General features: G+C 41.8%; 1 protein-coding gene across 1 annotated transcript; it reads left to right on the top strand.

Annotated features, from left to right (window-relative positions):
• Positions 1-225: 225 nt before the first annotated feature.
• Positions 226-19,631, top strand: LOC145458265 (GPI-anchor transamidase-like). Its single transcript, XM_080336590.1, has 11 exons — positions 226-406; positions 3,376-3,426; positions 4,230-4,321; positions 4,394-4,452; positions 11,054-11,130; positions 11,210-11,321; positions 11,869-11,965; positions 12,096-12,213; positions 17,058-17,168; positions 18,230-18,390; positions 19,178-19,631. The coding sequence occupies exons 1-11, from the start codon at positions 323-325 to the stop codon at positions 19,356-19,358; spliced, it is 1,143 nt and encodes a 380-aa protein (XP_080192716.1). The 5' UTR covers positions 226-322; the 3' UTR covers positions 19,359-19,631.
• Positions 19,632-21,403: the final 1,772 nt, after the last annotated feature.

The following is a 21,403-nucleotide window of genomic DNA, read 5'->3' on the forward strand; positions in this document are numbered from 1 at the left end:
TGATATTTAAGGCATTACGTTGCAGGAGCGGATTGTTGCTGTGTAATTGGTCACGCTGTCCCAACTACTATGATATATTAAAACAGGCTCATATTTTCCATCCCATTACGGCTGGATTTTACCCATACATTGTACAATATACATACAATGACATATGGTATATATTTGAATATTTTCACTCAATCTTTCGATGAATAAAGTTAAGCTCGCGACAGTCTTGCTTTAATGTCAATAAGTTTTATTACTCTATTTTCAGAATGTAGGCAATGTATTATCAGTATATGTAATCAATACTGGTGTCTATTATCAACTGATCAACAATATGCGAAGTCTTGCCTTCCTTGTATCATTATTCCTGTTAATGAATGGGTCGTATTCCGACAGTATTTCGGCATGGGATGGTCAGGTTTGTTTTCCCTAATCATTTCAGGAAAATGATGCGATCCCTGGTACATCAATAATTACTGCAACAAGGAAAAAAGCTTTATATATCACTGTAAACCTAATGTCCAGACTTCGTCTATGTTATATGGTTTCATATAAGCTATCCAGTTCTAATCTATTCTGACATGTAGGCTAGTGGTTGAAACAGCCCGAGTGAGTCTGGGTCTTGGGCTGGATCTTGACCTGCTGATCGTACGGACTGGACCTGTAAAATAATAACCAAATTTTAACTCAAAATCTTTCGGTTTCTTTTTTAGCAGCCTAATATACTTTTCTTTACATCAATCACGGCGTATAATGTACATTTTATTGACTTATAAAGTTGATCCTGCTGTATTTAGTAAAATATGAATGAAAGTTACGGCAAGTGCGACTAAACATATCTGCAATATATACTTTGCGCACTGCAACTTGTTGATTAGTGTTCACGTGCTAGCACACAAGTTTCACATTCACCCTCTAAATTGAAAGCGCTATGTTAATTTTATCCTGCCATTTGGCAACCGCGGTGTCAGTGTCAAATGAATCCACTTGTAATTAATAGCAGCTGGAGTAAACAGTATCGCAGGGTTGTTCAAAAATAACTGAATTGTTCAAACTTTACTGGCTATTTGATAAAATTGTTGGGTTGGCTAAAAAGCGCTGCATACCAAACTCGGCTCAATTCCAACTTGTGCTTAGCTATGCTACATGAGTTGCAAAATATTATACGTAATATACCGAAAAGTTTCAACCACATGAAAGTGTTAAGTTGTGTAAAACACAATTAGGAACAACTTTGACTCAACTCCAACCAGTAGAAGCGAAGCTATTGGAGCACAAAACTTTGGATTTGAAAAATATAATATTTACGATGGCAAATTCTTTAGTTATATAATTATTATAGAACTACCCACCGTAAATAGCCTATTATTTAAAATCCAAAATTTTTAATACCAATAACTTTGCTTCCACTTAGTGCAGTGGTTCCCAACCGGGGAGGAATTCCCCCCTTTGGGGGAATTTTGCAATTTTTAGGGAGGAATTTCACTTTAGAATTGTAACGGATTTCCCAAATTGTTCATGTTCGAACTGACATGTAGTCAACCAGTTATATCCAAACGTATGCTCCTTATAGCTGTTTTTTTGCTGCAAGTATGTTCAAATGCTACTTGAAATCTCTTTTTCACATACAAATTCCCCCTTTTTTAACTAGTTCAAATGTGCAGCAGTTCACAAAACAATTTTGTATAGGCCAGCGACGGCCTCTCAATCAAATATAATATAAGCGAGCAAATGTCGTGCCGAATTTATCACAACAAGGCCTCTAATGAAAGTATTTATTTTTATATTTTCAAATCAACATTTTCAGACAGTGACAACGTCATCGATTCAAGTCAAAGAGATCGCTAGCCTTGCTTTATTTTTGGTGAACAGCTACCCGATCGAAAAAAGACATGTTAAACTTGGGGCAATGTTGCCGAAACGGAATGGGTGTCCTAAATTTCAATGAGCTCTAGCAGGAAATCTTATCACGTGTATGTTATATATCAGGGCTGTAACCAAGTCACGAGGCTCCGAGTCCCAAGTCAATCTCACTTTCATAGTTTTGACTCGAGTCAAGTCGAGTCATTTTCAATTCCTCATTGAGTCAAGTCCGAGTCCAAGTCACCGAGCAGAGGGTCGAGTCCGAGTCATAGTATTATGACTCGTATCCGAGATCAAGTCATTGTGTTGACTGCTCTCATTCCAGTTGAAGTCTTGTTAAACCAACCCACTTTTTATAATTCTGTTTGGTGATATTCAATGATTTTGATTTATAATATACTAATTTTCCTCACATTTAGCAGTTTCTTGTCGCATTTTCAAGTACCCGGACCAATAGACGAAATTCCAATAGGAAGGCCACTTTACTGTTCTTCGAAATTACGTTGGAATGTCGGTCTTGGTCGTTTTCTAGTCTCGAATCATATGGCTTGGTTCGAGTCATGCACAATGACTCGAGTCCAAGTCGAGTCAATATACAGATTGTCTCTAGTCGAGTCGAGTCGTTTCCCTATTTTGAGAAAATGACTCGAGTCAAGTCGACTCATCAGAAAATGGTGACTACGAATCCGACTCGAGTCTGGTCAATCCTGCTATATATGAAAGTACCAATATTATTGGCCAATACATACGCAAACTTGAGAAAAAAATCACGTGACCAGTAGATTGACGCATACTGATTTTTCACTGCAGTTATATTAGCGATTGGTGCATGGTAAGCCGAAAACACAAATAGAAGTGTGGGGGTCTGTTGATTAAAGCCTTCCATAATTTGTTTGATTGGGACCAGGGCCATGGTTTTTGGAGGTCTACAAAGTGTTGTTACAGCCCTGCTAGAAACAAACACTCGGTACCGCCCGTCTTATTCTCTTAGTCAACAGGTGTTTGCGCGGTAAAAATGACCTTTTTTAATCATCTGTCAGATTTCTCCTAAGGGGGGAATTTTGGCTAAAATTTCGGCCAAGGGAGGCACGAGATGAAAAAGGTTGGGAACCACTGACTTAGTGGAATTGAGTCAAATGTGGTATGCATCGTATTTGCAGACAACCGAACAATTTCATGAGGGTGTGATTATAATTTGAAGTTATTTAAATTTGTATTTGCTGTGGCATATTTCGATTATTGATAGAAGTAAGTGGGATACTATCATTTTCACATGCTAGACAATGAAGTTATCCAGGGTGCCGTACCTGGCTGGCAAGCTAGGTGATTGATAGGCCCGCCTTAGCAGCTGACATATATTGGTGTGTATGAGATCAGTGACGACCGCGTTTTCAAATTGCTGACTCGATGGCCTAATGGTTCCCTCTCATCTTCATCGTTAACACACCTTGAAGATGTAGACAAAAACATACTGCTTTTATATTTCATATTATGTTGATTTTAACAACTTTGCTGTATCTTTAGGTTAAAGATTTCTTTGAACCAAGCCGACATACAAATAACTGGGCAATTCTGGTAAGAATGAGATTTTACTATGACCTATCTCTACTGATTGTATTTTGTCATTGTGGTGTCAAAATATTTTTATGCAGAATGCTTTTCTGTGCAATGAAAATTTGGGCTATGGAAACTGTTTGCCGCATCTTTGATACCATACCTATACTGCCTATTACTTATGACAATTTAAATCATTTAAATGATGCAAATCTATCCTGAAACTATTTTCTACTTGACATATTTGATGCATGTGAAAGAAAGTAATTCCAGGAGGGAAAGTTGAAGTGGAAATGTTATAAAAATAGGACCACTTTTGAACTGTTAGTAGAAGTGTGCTGTTGAGTAGCCATCACTGTAAAGTACCACGTCAATGACTGAATGTGGTAATAGTATCAAAGCAAAAAACAGCTTACTAAAGACACGCACTCTACCTAGCAGCAAACATTATTATAAGTAGGAGTAAATTATTACTACTAGGAATGGGTAATAAAAAACAGTGATTTGAAATCAAATTTGATGATTTTGTAAGGGTGTTACGAATCGAATAAGGCATATCAAGTCGAATTAGCTCTTTCGAACATCGATTCAAAAATTTGAGGCTAATGAACAGAAAATCTCATTACAGGTAGCCTACTGTAATTTGTGTGTTTCTCATTTGGCAAAGTGGTTCATGTGTATACTGTATATATGTGTGTGGACTTGAAGACAGTAGTATTTAGATTACTACAAATATAAGTTATTCGATGCTGACCCCCTCTGCATATAACAACATCAACAGCCCATCCTGGCGTTGTTCGAATTGAATCTTCTTACTTTATTAGGTCTGCACATCGCGGTTTTGGTTCAATTATCGGCACGTTGCTAACGCCCTCTCCGTCTACCGCAGCGTGAAGCGGCTTGGAATACCGGACAGGTTCTTACAATATTTCCTGCGGTATAAGTCGTACGGTAAATCGAATGTTGACTATGTCCCCTTCATTTCCAGCCACATAATACTGATGACTGCGGACGACATGGCTTGTAACGCACGAAATCCTAGACCCGGTATGTGAATTGAATATCTGTCAATCGAGAAAGTTGCATATTGCTCAGGCTACTTGATGAATATTTTTGCTATAGTCCGGATTGATTAGTAACTTTCTGACTGGGTTCGAATAATCTAACATCACACTCGCATAGTCTTACTCGCCTAGTGGAGATCAAATACAGGTGGTAATGGGGTTTGAATACCGGTACCGTAGCCGTTAACGTCTGCCTGTACCAATTTTGTACGGGACCGCGCCGAAATCTCGGCATAATTTCGGTCTTGCAGCGGTGGAGCTGTGTCTATAGATGGCGATGAATTCTTCGGCTATAAAGTGGAGATAGTGGCAGGGAAAACGGCCTGTATTACATGGAATCTCAGCGTGTGATATAGTCGGGCCAAAGAGGCTCAGGCACCATATGGATTTCCTTTGCGTGTGAAATATAGATTTGGAAGCAATCAATTGTCAATTTTGACTGTTTTGACTCTCTGTGGCTTCACATTTCGTAGACCGGGCCGAGGGCCGGGTAGAGAAGATTGGGACCAGCACACAACGAATAGATCAGAGTAACGCCGAGATATATTTCGGATCGAAGGCATTCTTTATTGTTATATCACACGAAACTGCGAGGATGTCCGTGAATGTGTCTAATGTCGGGTGTAGTCCTGAGAACAATATGTGTTGTATACATTCTGCGTCCGAAGCGCAACATACGTGGCCACTTGCCAATCCCTTGCTTCGTCACTTGGTATGGCGAAATCGTAAAAGCGAGCGCAATCTAGCCAGCACTGTCGAGACTTTTAATTGATTGAGGACAAATCAAGGCGAGAGACCCTTCAACGTTAAGATTGATAATTTATCTTTATCTTCTGGCATCTCCAGAGTGGTGGCCACGGCAGACCAGCCTCATCCGTAAACTCCTTGTCATGTCTTGTTATGATATTCCACATCATCTGCATACCGCCTACATGACCTTCCTTTCTACCTTATGGGACCTGAAAGTTGACAGTCCCGCTCACCCAGCCGTGTAAGCGCATTGAAATAGCATTCTAATGGGTTAAGATTTCGAGATTTTCAGGGAGGTTCGAGGATTTTCAGTAGGTTTAAAGATAGTCGTCGATGCTCATTGCTCATGCTATTACCTGTATTTTCGCAGTGGCGAGATAGCTTAATGATCCACAGCTGCAACACCAGTGGGTTGCGGGTTCGAGTCTAACCGAGGCCGAGTCCAGAATTACTACTATGTGTAGGGGTTTATCTAGGCTCATCTCTTAGGCGGTGTCTTACAAAATCCCGTAAGTGGGCCGTGCTACAAGTCGGTTTTTACGGAAACGTAACAAATAATATCGACCCGGTGTAAATGACCATTGCGGCAGTCGAAAACACCGTAAACAGCAACAATAAACCTGGATTTTTCTCGTTAGAAATTCGGCTATAGAATTTCGTGAAAATTCTCAAATCTCAGCGTCACACCTATCGGAGCGGCGGTTGTAGATCGGAAAAGCGTGTGAAGTTGTGAACATGTTGTAAAACAGATCATTTTTTACCGAATAAAGTCGACAATAAATTCCATCATTTTATGTTATAACAGTCGAGTTGGCCAAAATTTGACCTCGCGACAGGCAGAAGCAGAATTCATCCACTCCCGTCTTGAAATCCCAAATCCGAAAAACTCCAGTTTAACCGAAAAAGACTGCTAAAATCCGAAGTTCGCAACGATTTTCAAATCCAGATACAGGCTGGCCGCGATTCGACAAAATGCTGATGTAGCTTGCTGGGCTCGCGATCATTGCGCCCTGTCGACGATTGGTCTTGCTGCAAAGGTAATCTCCTCTACGCCTACGCGTCGTATAGGATTATAAAAAGAAAACACCAATTGGTTGATTATAGCGTTGACGCAACTATCCGACCTTTAAACGTGTGAACCTATACAAGCTTTGAACTACGTGAACTTGACTTTTTGTAAGCCTTCGCAAGTGCCGTTTTCTTCCGATATTTGTGTCTCCTTGCGACTAGTGTTATATTTTTCCCTGGGGGAGACACTTGTCGCAGATATGGGAAGCTAAGTACTGTGCTAACGAATTTTTCGCGTGGGTATTTGGCCTAATCATAAAATTCTTGTCTTGTTCGAAGGAGTCAAAAAACGCACGCCGACCTCACGGCGATGCATCAGAAATTGACGAATGACTGGAGATTGGCTCTACCTACGGATAGATGCGCAACTGAAGTCGTCACACTTGAATGCGCCGAATCACATACTGCTGAGAAGGCTAAAAGAAGCACAATTGGTAGTGCACTTGCTGGCGACCCGGGCGCTCAAATTTAATCAAACTGCATGGTCTTGATCGAAAGCTAGCGTCGCACTGATTCCGAAAATGGAAATTAATATCTGGTCAGAGCAAGGGTACCACTCCGAAATAGCCATCAAAGCAGATTGTTCCGAACAATCCGACTGCTGAAACACAATGACCTTAACAATCGCCAATCAAGTCGTTCGATTGTTCAGAACAATGCCGATTTTCAGACTGACGGCTATTTCAGGGAGGTTCTACTGTCATGACACGATTTTTCATTTGTATTTTCGGAATCAGTGCGACAGTAGCTTTCAAACAATACCATAATTTTTTAATACGAGCGCTCGGGTCGCCAGCTATAGCACTACCTATTATGCTCGTTTCAGCCAGCTCAGCAATATACCTCTAAATACGTTCGGATCATCATAGCCTGCTCCGTGCTATTCGCATCATATATTTCGAAGTAGACCAGGTCTGTCGAATATCCAATCAGATTGTTCGAGTCGAATCAAACGTGTTTAAATATTCTCATGCAGGCATTTTACTATGCGCGATTTTAATTGCGTAAAGTGTTTGATCGGGGATGCGCTACTTTCAATATTACAAAATTGATCTCCGAAGCCAAGCAAAATTACTAATATATTCTGTGCAAATTTTCTAATCGATATTCGGCCAACCTGATGCAGGGGATATTTCGCCCGCATATTAAATCGAGTTCACTCATACGACTTAATACTTTACAATATCCACAATTTTATAAAAAATTGAGAAATGCTGTAAAAACTGTTCAGTTCGGTTTTGGAAGTAACCTGACAGTAGAAGTACCTCGTTACTGTCTGCCTCTCTTGAGAAACTATGGGCGGGCCAATACTTTTGACATTCAATCGAAGGTCATATCAAACCAGAATCACGTGCAACTTTTATCTGCGATCGAGGAAACGGACAGTAAGAACTTTTAGGTCTACTTTATCTTTTCGTAGCACTGGTGTCTTTCTTTTCATTGTCCAATTCGTATGAATTTGATGTTCGGTTGTTGTTGTTGATGATGTTTGTTTGGTATTCATGGTGTTTGTCGACTACTATGGTCATTTACACCATCCAATTTTCTTCATTTTTATTCCGTAGCTGCCGACTTGCAGCACGACCCACTTATATAGGCATTTAGAGGACACCACTTACACGGATGCTGTTCTTGCGAATTTCGGTTGTTGGAAGAATAAAAAAGCGAGTGTGGATATCGAATTCAATCCGAATTGACTGTAATTCGATTTTACCAGCCCCCACCCCAAAGTTCTAGCCAGTGACTATCAATCATGACTAGGGGAAGTTTTTGCAACTTTTGCAACTTTTTTTTACAGCTTCCGGCAGCTTCCTAAATACTCGTAAGATATGTAGAATGCTGGTTTAAGCTGTTTGAAGGAATCTTATTGTGCAACTTTTGTCCATTATTTTAATGCAACTCTTTGCAACATTTTGCAACTTTTTCGATTTTCCATGAAAGTATTTTCGATTTTGGTGAAATACACGGCCAAATTCGACTGAAACACCGTAAATTAGCACCGAAGTAACGCTTTTACGGGTATTTCGGGAGCTGAGCCGGAAAATTGACCTTTTTTTAGTCAATCTGGGAAGTGGAACTTTTTTTTAGTCAACCGAGCAAAATACCGTCTTTTGCAACTTTTGTCGAAAATAAATAAATAAATGCAACTTTCCACGAATTTAACTGCAAGAAAAACTTGCCCTCATGACATTGGTATCCCGACTGCGCGTTATCTGAACGGTTTCATCACATCCGCCATGTGGAAAATTGTAAGCGGATTAAAATTAGAAACCCGTACCTCCAAGATAAATATACGCCACCGTTTCTAACTTCCGATGTGATGTCGCGCCAGTGACTTCGCTAATAATAATAATTGATCAGCATCATTTCACATATAATATTCAAAAGTTTGTACAGTACAGTAGTCGTGAGATATAAACGAAATATGAATCACTTTTGTCGACACTTCTTCTTTCTTAGCGCTACTGTATTACCTCGTTATCAGCGGGAAATGTCAAGATATCGACTTATTTCTTGGAGTGATGTCATTTCAACGAGACATTTATATGCTAGCTGATGCAATCGTAATCAAGCTCGAAGCGGTATACAAAATATGTGTTTTAATAACGAAGTTTTTTTCGCGGGCTTCTGTTCTCTATATATGCATATCCTCGTGTAAGTATGACGCTTTTTTAATTAATACAACGCCGCAAAGCTGCCAAAATACAACAGTTGCAGCCGTCGACTTTGAATCTTGGATCATCACCGCCACTTGTCGATCTGTTATGGTTGAGATTTTGCGACTCGAGCACTGAGCAGTTGTTGCGTCATACTGGAGAAGGCCCTGAAGCGATTGTCTTGAAGACATAACATTGCAGGTGTACAGAGAGCGTTGACAAAATACCTGCCATCGCGCAGCAGATGCAACTAGAGCGTCTATCCGGAAAGGTGGATGTTCTGCAGGCAATAGGCATGTTGGCGACGCAGATTTGGAGATCCAACGACTCTCGTATTTACGGAAGGGAAGTTCAGGTATTGAACCCGCTTGACGCCCATCGACTGTTTGGGATAGAAAGCTATATTGTACGCTGTGGCGAAGTTGAAAAGGTCATCGTGAATGTTGTATCGTTCGCTGTTTTGAATGGTGCTTTTGTGTATTAAACATTCACGGGCGAAATCGACAATCTAGTGATATTGTACGCTGTGGCGCAGTTGAGAAAGTCTTCGTGGTTACGGTTATCTTACCTTATGGTTATTTCGAATGATGCTTTTGTGTATTCAACATTCACCGGCGATGATGCGACTGCGAGACCGATTTGAGTTATAATACTAGCATACGGTGGCCGAAATGATTGCTTTTCCGCACTTAAATTCCATAGAAAGATTGATTGGGAATTACCATTCGTGAAGGAAATATCATGTCTATTTGTGCCTTTTCCTCATTAAATATTCCTGTATTTTCGTGGGGAACTGGTGAATCACGGCAGCCTTATGTTAAATCATCTCGTCGAGAATGGTCCACAACCTGACCGCGTCGGCGGCATGTGTTCCGTCGACAGACCACTTAAAGTGACACATCTTTTCACGGTGACGTAGCGTCGCACGAACTATAGCCTATCCTTTTCCTCTCTAATATGCTTATATTGCTTATTGATGAATGAACCGAAACTACAGCGATACCTCGCTCTACGGACTATTTTTTTTAACTGTAATCCTTGGTCAGATGCCTCATAGTAAGAGAGAGAAAAGAATACTTTGACGTTACTCGCAAACACATTTTTGGTCATTCCATTACGTCTTGGCTGTTGTGAAGATACCAACGCCTTTACCTTTGTTATGTTAGAATTAGGCTACCATACCAAAGGTCACTCTCGGCCTGATGATGCGTGCGCGCTGCTCATGTAGGAATGGCGGACGGTCGGATAGACGTTGATTTTGTGGGAAACACTCAGTTAGTTTGGATGAAATCATTTCTCGGTAATGATTAAGTCTCTGTTAGTCACCTTCGGGCGTCTAGAAAGTGAATTACCTCAAGATGTGATGAGACAGGAAACCTAACAGGTCAGTAGATTTTATATTTTAGCTCAAGTCAGATGTGTATATAAACTTATGCTTAATGAATATTATGTAGCCGTGTGCGTGGTTTGTGATCAATTACTGTCAGCGCCCGGTTCATCGATAGATTCCCCCGCGGTGAACATATCGGTTTCGAAGCGAGAGTTTAGAATGAGGTCACAACTGTCGGCTTACTGTTACTGAAAAATAAGTGGGTTTTGAATCCTCGAGCGGTGACGGCTGTTGATTCGTACCTTGAGCTTGTACGAAAACTAGCCTCTTATCTGTTATATGGGACTGTTCCTCGTCGTTATGAGCTGGATGAATCATCGCCATCTATATATAATATTGTGGCAAGTCCCTCTGGCTTTACTTTTTGAAAGCTGTCGGTACGTCGGAAGCGTTGCTGCGTCCGGATATAAAGTGCAGTTCGATATGTCCGGGTGCCGGTGAGATCTGAGTTTCGACTCGCCAGAATTATTAACCTCGCGAGCGTAAAATGTTTCGAAAAGTCGATGTCTCGCCATGATTAAGCACTTTCTCTTATTTGTAGATATAATCCACCATCAGCAATAATGGCATCCGTTTTAGGAAGGAATTTGAATGGCCGTTATCTAATCCGTGACTTAGGAAGTATAGGCCTAACGCATTGCGTTATGTCAATAATGTACGACGTCTTAATAAATAACATCGATTGCTTGTCCTTTATGGTGCGTTCCAATTTATTTCAGCTCGCGTGTACAATAATCAAAATGAAGCTATTGACTTATACGGACCTGCGATTGAGGTGGATTACCGAGGATATGAGGTAATTTCTGCATCCGATAGCTTGCGCGCAACTAAATTCCCGATTGGATTTTTGTCGAACGCCAAACTCTGCCGTTCAGGTAACGGTCGAAAACTTCATTCGGGTTTTAACGGGAAGGCTGCCGCCCGACACTCCGCGATCGAAACGGCTCAGCACGGATGACCGCAGCAATGTGCTTATTTACATGACAGGTTAGATAGGGTCACGAGTTCTATCTGTTTTTACAACTGCTAACGCCGCGTTCCTGACATATCTCGGCAAATTCCTAGCCGGTTAATACTGCGCGCTGCGGCACCTTGGTCACCAATTCTGCTCGTGAGAGCGTCAAGCTTTGGAAATGTACGCAGTGTTGGTGACGGGTGAACACAGCGCGGTGGTACTTCCACACATAGTACGGCAGGCCTTCTCCGAACTGTGTACACTATGTACCAGTACACCCGTAGACAAGTACGGGACTTCCTTGCTGAATGCTGAGGTAGCCACGCCCTCGATGTCTAGTGTTTACATGCCGTGCACTCGCAACACCTTAATCACCAATGTGATTGAAGTCACAATCACATTGGATTAAGGTTTCCGAGCGTATCCGCGTTGCTTCTTTGTTAACTCGCCCAAACCGCCCGTTTTGCGAAATTGAACCGAAACCGCCCACATTGTATAGTGTATGTTCCAAGTGGGCCTATACCGCGAGTATATTGGTATATGCAAATTATCATCTGCGATTTGCGCGTTTGGCTGCAGGTCACGGCGGTGAGGGATTCTTGAAATTTCAAGACGCCGAGGAGATATCGGACGTGGAACTTGCGGACGCGTTCGAGCAGATGTGGCAAAAGCAGAGGTGAAATACCACGAACTCCCGGATTGCGGCCGACCTCCTTGCAATATCCTATACGACGTTTTAATCCGATAATCGCCCGGTCGGTAGCTCGCGCGCGGCGCGTAATTGACATCTTTCCGTTATTTTTCAGGTACAACGAACTGTTCTACATCGTCGATACGTGCCAGGCGGTTTCCATGTACAGGCGCGTGTATTCGCCTAACGTGCTGGCGATAGGGAGCAGCCAGATCGGGGAAGACTCGCTATCTGTGAGTAACTGCGCGTGTTGACTTAGCGCGGGGTATCCGGCAGACGGCGGCGGTTCTTGTTGCGCGATTATCGCCCCGAACTTCCGGGACAACTTCCGAATGTTACTGTCTGGTAGTTCAACGTTCGCTGGCGGGAGTGCACAACGATGTGGGTCTAGTGATGTGCTTCATATATGTCATCGTGGAATGTTTGGCGTCAGAGACCAACTCACACGTATTCATCAAGTGTGCTATTGAATAATATACACATATTGGTAAACCCGTGTATTTTCGTCTGACAGCCGTCCAGTGCTAGTTGCTGACGATTACCCCTGACTAGCGTCGCCCGAACATGTCCGGGATTACTTCAATATGAATATATTATTTAATTGTATACGGAAGTCGTGTACCTCCACGAGCCTCTTCATCAACTGTATTTTAAGCAACAGCATCATCGCATCAAAACAGAAAAGATTCCGATGCATTGACAAGATCAGAATCGTGTTTGTGATACGATTGTTGATATACGAATGTTCTTTTCAATCTACTAATTGCTGACGATTACCACTGCGACACAATGGAAAACGGCAGCTTATCATGGGACAATTTAGCATCCGTCACTTCAGCATGCGAGTTGATAACCCCTAAACTAAACCTAACCCGAAACATAACCCTGAAGTTAATCCTAACCCCAAGCCTTACCCTAACCCGTAATTTAACCCACATGCTCATTTGTCGCATGATATAATGTCGTGTGCTCAACTGCTCATATGTCCACGGACCCAGAAAAGATATTCGGGTTTATTTCAATATGACTATACTACTCAATTGCATATTGAAGTTCTGTTCCTCCATAGTCTCTTCTATTCAAAATTGCACAAAAATTAGCGATGTAAGGAAAGTGTGAACGGAAAGGAAAGAATTGAGCTGGCTTGACAAAACTCAGTGTGTTTGTGTTAATAGACGCTCACCTGCTCCTACAGCTGAAAAAAGCGTGTTAAAATGATGTATGGGCTTTACGCTGAACGATAAACAGAGAAGATAGTGTGAAACGGAACGGTTGTATGAATGAAAAGGCACGTATCGGTACGATGTGTAATCATTCTAATCAAGTTTGGACTAATTTCGCGGTTGTACATAATAGCACTGTTGCTCGACTTAAAAATGTCGAGTTCATTCCGTTTTGATTGTCGGGAGATTACACATGTCGAAATACACTTTCTTTTCGAAACCGCAGCGCCGCATTGTAATTATTCAAAACTTTGTCGATCGCATTCCACGAGATTAGTCGGTAATTTTCGGTGCGCGCAGTTTCGAGAGTCACACGTTGACGCACTTCCAAGTTTTGCTTCACGGAACTGTATCGACCGATATATTTCACGTATATCATCGATATGGTCGTACGGTACAGAAGGTGTGTTCGTTTCGAACGCAATGTTGTGTTGTAAACTCCTCGCACTCGACATCCCCAAGAATAACTAAGATAGAAGGTAGTATGTTTTGTGTGCTCGATGTTCTTGCGGCATATACACCGATTCACGATTTACATACACACGATCTGTGCATATGCATACCATATGAGTGCATGATGTGCGTATGAATCTGGACAACGAAGGTGCGGATAGCCTTGTAAGGCGAAGTAGTAAACAATAATGACTTGAGTGTTACGTTCCACGAAGGACGGTATATAAAGCTTACACTGCAGAAACTGTAATATCCGAATTCGACGTATGTTAAAATCTACGCTAATGTTTACCGTAAAAACTTGCGGGGAGTCGGAACGACTTGGTAAGTGAATCAATGAAACCGCCTTTGCATATAGGCGGTAATAAAAATAAGAATACGTCAAATAGACGATAGCGCGGTAAATAAAAACACATGGAAATGAGCATTCAAATGGAAAGGAAGAGGCTGGTATGTCAGTACGAGGTTTAAACAACATCGAAAGTTCAAAAACTTCAAAAACGTGACGCAACGGTTTAGGACAGATCATTACACGTCAAGTGCGTCGCTGTTCTTACTGCGTCTTTATAAAAAGCCGGAGTAAAACCGGCGAAGTGCGAATATAAGGAAAGCGTCACAAAGAAATGAAGCCGAATGATCAAGATCGCACACTGATATGTCTGAAATTAAACCGAGATGGATGTGAGATTGAGAGAACATACTTGTTCGTTTCAACATCCTCCTATCTGTTCTGTTCATTACATTATTCACCACACCGTACATTCTGTGTCTTGAGCGTATGAATTTAGTAAAACCGGCTGATTATGTTTTCTGGTTTCCAGAATTGATTTTGTTTGTAAAATATTGCGCGTGACTTACCTTGATGGGAAATCTAATCGTTCTTTTGTTATCACCGTGAAAGTATACCGGGACAATACATTAGCATTCCAGTTGGTTTGCCACCGTTTGAAATCGCGTTCTCTCTCGTTTAGTCATACGTGAGAAATAACCTTATACCGCGTCCTACTTTATCGGATGCCCGAGTGTAATAATTGCGCTTGCGCAAGAGTTATGGAAATAACCTTTGCGTCACATGTTTTTTCGCAATTCGATCCGATGACTGTGCGCGGGCGGTGCGCGAGCCCGCCTGGTGTCACGCGGTACATCCCGCCCAGGAATGTTCGCCGATCTCCCTCATCCTGTTGTAAATTAGTGGCGTTCGGGATTTGGCGTGCTTCGCGGAATCGGTACGTGGACCAGGCGACTCGGCATTGTGTTCCGGTGTAATTAAGGGCTCTTTTGTGATTTGGAATGTCTCTGGTTGGAGATTATACGTACTCGGTTGTTCTATTTTTGATGGTGATCTACTTGAGCGATTGCGGCTGACGGGTGTTCTAAAATCGATCGAAGTCCGCTCGGGTCTCTTGAGAGCTTCTACATTAAAAGGGCGGGGATAATTAATTCGAATCCGCGCGCCAACATGCGACGCGGATTCAAGCCGCTAAGATTCTCTGCTGAGAGGACAGACTTAAGAAGTCTTCATGGTGTTATAGCAAATGCCACGTCGATAGCAAAAAGTATCGCGTGATTATCCTCTCCCACAGACCCATTCTTACACGACATGCAAAAATCTGGACCGTGGAAATCGAATACATGAGTGATTCGGTTTCGAATTGAGTATTAAGCTTCCAGCTTAGTCGAGTATCGCCTATCATGACGTCATGATAGTATATGATGTAGATCAGTTGGAGGATTCAAATATGTACCTCTTACGCTACCATAGAAAAATAACGCCAGTCAGGGCTTCGTGGCAGTTATACACCACATAAAGATAATTTGGTATTTTTTTCAACCATACCAATTTGGTTGCGGGTTGATCACCAGACTATGATTGGCGCGGGTTGATCACTACCTATTTCATAGAAATGTTTCTACTGACATACCGAGCATTTCATACGTGTTTTTGGTGCTGTGGTACGACCGGTCGATGTTTCAAGGCTTACCTAGTGGAAAGAAAGTGTCAAAACTAAAATTTCATTACTCGAATTTCACGACTCGTCTCCCATTACGATTATAACTCGATCCTATTACTTGAATGATTGTGCTCGGCATACTAATGATATGATGACATTAATGGTGTCAACTAGGCAGCTCCATAATGTTTTATTGTGTCCTTGATTTTGTTGAACCAGATTGGTATTGCTAGTTTTTCTTACAGCGCCCCCTTTTAAAAAGGTTTATCGCCTGGCGCCCCCTATGTATTTTACGAGTTGTACTACAGACGATGTGGTAATCTGGTCGGTCTTGTTGGGTTCTGAACTTGACTGTTCGGAATATTGCGCGCTTTAATCGCACCCGATAACAACTCAACTAACTACTATTTCCCTGAACAAATCAAGTTGTTATAACAACTGTTGGGTACGGGCCAATGCATTGGTTACGAGGTCAATGTACACATCTCGATTCCGCCAATGAGATTGGCGATACGTAGAAGTTGCATTGGGTTTTGTTTTATTGCTTTGTGTGACTGGTAAATCAATTGAAAATGTGGTATTTGAATTTAGTGTGGTAATATAGCGGGAATACTGTACCTAACTCGTAACTTGAACGTCCATTTACTCAAAGCAAAGTAACCCATATTAACGTACTTGTGAGGTTGTGGGCCATAATGCTAATTACAATCATTCCTTATGGTACTGGTACGAGAGGAAATTACTGACAATTTCTTTTGTAGCTCTCGAATACAAAGATATTTAGTTGATCATTTTGGCGAGAAAGCCTCAAAGCATGCCTGTTGTAGAAATGATTTTCACTCTCAAAAGTGGAATAGAGCTACGTTTCCAGATGTCGACGCGTAGTGTGCTGCAAGATACAATACCTGGTTCGAAACGTTTTGTCGGGAAAACCCTCATCAAGTGTGATGGAACTGTGTTAAGGAAGACTTAGCAATATTAAAGTACTCACATGCAGCATAAGAGATACATTTTGCATTGATATAGTAACCACTGCATTTGAAAAATGGTTGCATGTGTATACCCGTCGGCATATTTCGCGAGAAATTGGGATAGTTGATGAATTTTGTCAAAAAGAAATTTTGCAACGGGATCTCCTAGGTATATAGAAGTATAGAACTACAGTTTTACACTGTGGAACTCTGTATTCCCATGAGAAGTACACTGTCCATAATGCTACGTCATTTTCCTCACCGCCCCATATCGCCCTCTGAGTGTCGCCGCCCCCTTCGAAATTCGAATCGCCCCCAAGAAGGCGCTGGCGACAATAACCACTGATCTAGACAGAAAGCTACCGACAATGCCTTGTCATATGTGCGCTATCCTACTTCGTCACCGGCACCGTCGCCATCGGTGTGACTGCATTTGCAAACGATGAACTCAACCGAGCTCACGCATCTCCCGTTTCAGCATCACATCGATCCAGCGTTGGGAGTATACGTCATAGACCGCTTCACCTACCACATGCTGGATTTCTTGGAACGAATCGCTCCCAGCAGTGAGAGGAAAGTCAAGGAACTGGTAAGCGGATTATCTCTCGTCGAGTCAAGAAAAACTCGGCGTTTCTTTGTAAAGGCCGGTAACGTAAATCTAATCTAATTTATCAAATGTTTCCGTGTTCGAATTTTCATTCTAGTTTGATTTCTGGTTTTCTGAAATTGCTACAGGGGAACTGCGTAGTGCGAGGCGATCCAAGCTTGGTGTTCAGGGCTGTTCAAAAATAACTTTTTTTCCCGAATCTTACTGGCTACGTGATTAAATCGTTAGGTTGCCTTAAAAAACGACGCACACCAAATTTGAATTCATTCCAACCAATATTCGCGGTTTACGTAGAGTTTGAAAATTTTGAATTTGCCCAGAAACGCAAAAAATTGTATTTTTCAAATTTTTCTGCTAACCCCATGAAATTGTTGGGCTGTCTTCAAAGACTATGCAAAACAAATTTTACTCAATTCCAAGCCGTAGAAGCGGAGTTATTCCAGTTTTTCGATGAAAATTATTGGATTATCCACCAATCAAGGATAATCCCAGAATTATCAAAGAAAAACTGATATAACTCCACTTCTACTGCTTAGAATTGAGTCAAATTTGTTTTGCATAGTCTTTGAAGACAGCCCAACAATTTCATGGGGTTAGCATAAAAATTTGAAAAAAAAAATTTTTTGCGTTTCTGGGCAAATTCAAAATTTTCAAACTCTACGTAAACCGCGAATATTGGTTGGAATGAATTCAAATTTGGTGTGCGTCGTTTTTTAAGGTAACCTGGCGACTTAATCATGTAGCCCGCAAGATTAAGGAAAAAATGTTATTTTTGAACCGCCCTAGCGTACAGTGTACAATACATTTGCTATTTTCATGGTTATGTAAAAATATACTGACTTTATATGAGCTGTATTTCTTTCTAGCCTCAAAAAGTTGATTCGATTTCCAAGATTTTGCGAATTCAGTCCTTCCGATTCTGATCGAATTTAAAAAGCTAGCTATAATTCTAATTCTAATCGAATTTTAAAAAGCTTGAGTTCTAGTTAAATGCGTCGTTGTATCAATGACGCTGTCATTCGTGCTGCGTTTCATATTCATAGTTTGGGGTTTGTCCGAGAAGAGACTGCATTTCGACGCCTGGTTCCTGGACATCTCGCTTGTCGAGGCCTCTGGAAAACATTCTCATCACGGATTTCTTCGGAAGCGTGCGTACCGTCGAGGTGAACGATGACGTAATGAGGATATCGCACACCGATTCCAGGTATGCTATTCCCTCTTTACTGAGTAGTTCCTGTTATACACCGAATATGTCGGATTCTGAAGCCTTCAAATACCATATGCCATATCCTATTTTTTCACCATTTGCGGTGGAAACCTGGTCCGGCATTAATGGTGTAGTCATCAAAGCTAAATATGGTGGGACTATTTCAACCATACTTCTCGAGCCCAGCTGCATTGAACGTATACGACTCACCAAAATTGGCGGCGCGGTGACGTGCGATTGCGTCATGTGTATTGTTACCTCTGTAATGTGCCGGAACTCTTGTCGCTACGCAATTTGCTGCTTGATGAGCGCTTTAAAGTAGCTATTTTCAGTTGCAACGACCCGCTGTCTCTTTGTGTACCACGTGACGTGGTACATCTGTTATCTTAAATTGCCGATTCCTGTGACGACATAGCCAACCCGCTCGTTTGCCACTTGTGTCCGTTGCGTAGCTGAAGAAATTCGGTTTTGACATACTTATCGATGCGCCGGGAACATGGCAGGAAAATATATATGAGGGCCCGATAAAGTAAATGCAGCGCTGCATACGGTACTGGACTGGTTTGCCCCTCGGGGTTAGTTTCAAAGTATATATTGTAATCTTGTGTAGTTATTCTACGCATGCTAGCGGGAATGATACTTCTGTGAATGTGAAGTCTTGATCAACACACAACATTGTCACAAAGTTATACTCGAAATCTCGACTCGAGGCCGTATTTACCACACACCGTGCGCGACCATTAGTTTTCGTTATTAGATCATTAGAAATTTTCCTTTCTCGCAGTGACTCGGAAGGGCTGACGAGAAATTTCGAGGCCATGAATTATGCAAGCGAAGATTTGCTCGAGACTGCGACGCCGGAAAGCGTCGGTGACTGGAAACTTCAACATGGCTTGTCGGAATATTCGCAATTTATGTATACCGCATTGCTGTCGATAATATTTTTACTCATTGTTAAGAGCTGATGGAGATTATTATGGGCTTTTTGTACATGACATATACCGAGAGCGTGTTATGTAGGCTTCTGCGTCGGTTCTGTACGCTAACGTTATCTCTGATGAAGAGTGCGTAATTAGACTCTGTTTTGGCACTTCCTCGCCATTCACGAACACTATAGCTGGTCTAACGAATGATGTGTTAGAATGTACAGTAATTTCTATCCTCGTTGCTGTCACTTACGGAAGACCGCTGCGAGTTTTGAAGGTGCTGTTGTTATTAATAAAGACTGGTTGAAAATAGCGTCGAGTCGTTGATGCGCACATTGTGCTGGACGCTCGTGGACTGAGATGAGGATGCGCGATTGGGTTTATCCAGCACATTCATATTTCAATTTGAGCTTCGAATGTATGTCTGTCATTGTTAGAACTCGCGTATGCTGGTTACCAGGCTTGTAACCACGTCACAAGTCAATCTCACTTTTATAGTTTTGACTCGATTCAAGTCGAATCATTTTCAAGTCAACGAGCGGAGGGTCGAGTCCAAGTCATTGCGTTGACCGCTCAGTTTTCAGTTAAAGTCTTGTTAAACCCTCTTTTTATAACTCTGTTTGGTGATATCGAATGGTTCGCATTTATAATATACTAATTTTCCCCACTTTTTGCACAGTTTCTGGTCGCATTTTCAAGTACCAGTACTAATAGACGGAATCCCAATAGTGTGGTTACCTTACTATTCCTCGAAATTACAGTGAAATGTCGGTCTCGGCCGTCTGAGTCTCGAGTCATACGACTTGGTTGGAGTCATGCGCAACGACTCGGGTCATTTCCGTATTTTGAGAAAATGACTCGAGTCAAGTCATTCAGAAAATCGCGACTCGAGTCATTACATCCCTGATGGTTAGCTCATGAAAATCTGATGTTGGAAGTTCCGATTCAGTTCAATAAATCCTAGTATGTTGAGAATATTCAGAAATGCTATCTTACATTTCACCGCTGTATACCAACCGGGGTCCGGCGAATGGTTCTTACAAACTAAATTCACCAAGATGTTATATTTTGCTGATGTGAAATGACAATATCGGGACACGCACACTCGCACCAGGCATTCTAAGTATTTTGAGGTAGAAATTTTTTTGCTGTAGCTTTTCCGTAGTAATTATCACTTGAGAGCGGCCAATATCAGCCTGGCGACAACTGCTTTCGAAGAAATGTCGGTATCGGCCAACTCTGGTCGATATTTATCGGCGTGTCCATCTGTCCAATGATATCATCACTTACCTACCGTGAGCGTTCGTTGCTACGGTTGTCTTATATGCCTTGCTACAGGCATCGCAAATTGTTACTATTATCAGTTGTGAATCGGTCCATTACTATAAACCATTTGCGACGGTACCGTCAGACCGGTACGCTTCCGACTAATTATGGAGGTTGATTAGCGGCGACAAACAGAGGGAAGTAAACCAAACATTCTATGATCAAAATTAGCATCATGCTTCCCCGTTGTTTGGACATTGATTGGGCAATGCTGGTGCTTTCGATTGATGATGTAGAAAAAGGTAAGGTATGGCAGTTATTCTGTTTTCACATCGGTAGGACGAGGCTATATGATGTCCACAGGAGCTCACTTATTGGTGGAATGCGGTTGCGTTTCCTCAACTAACGAATTATATAGCCTACCCTACGCATTTTCGGATGGAAATGCTTGTGATTTTACCCTGCTGCAGTTTTATTGCGAATGCACGGAGCAGATTACTATTATTAATGAGAAGGTATACGTTAAATATGAAATATATCGGCCGGCCTCCAATTTTCGCGTCAGTAGGGTCTACTGAACGCCCTGTTTTATAACTGTAGCAGTGTTGGGATAAAGTAGGGTTACCATACGTCTTACTTTGGGAGGATTTGTTCTCCTTTTCCAGGTTTTTGAAAAGGTCCTCTGCGGACGCCTAACTGTCCTTTTTGAGATTTTTTCCTCTTGTTTGAGAATTTTTGGTAAGTGTAGGGCAAATTCGACTGAGATACAGTAAATCAGCTCCGAAGTAACGCTGCGGTGGCTATTTCGTGAGCTGAGC

This window comes from Botryllus schlosseri, chromosome 16 (genome assembly GCF_051294905.1).
Source record: "Botryllus schlosseri isolate E-star chromosome 16, Bs_hap1, whole genome shotgun sequence".
Lineage (NCBI taxonomy): Eukaryota > Metazoa > Chordata > Ascidiacea > Stolidobranchia > Styelidae > Botryllus > Botryllus schlosseri.

What these genes read in the sequence shown, in the direction of transcription:
- LOC145458265 (XM_080336590.1), top strand. Translation starts at nt 323, where the DNA reads ATGCGAAGTCTTGCCTTCCTTGTATCATTATTCCTGTTAATGAATGGG. An exon ending in CAAATAACTGGGCAATTCTG is followed by an intron (nt 3,427 to 4,229) that starts GTAAGAATGAGA and finishes TTACTTTATTAG; the next exon opens with GTCTGCACATCGCGGTTTTG. An exon ending in TCGGGGAAGACTCGCTATCT is followed by an intron (nt 12,214 to 17,057) that starts GTGAGTAACTGC and finishes CTCCCGTTTCAG; the next exon opens with CATCACATCGATCCAGCGTT.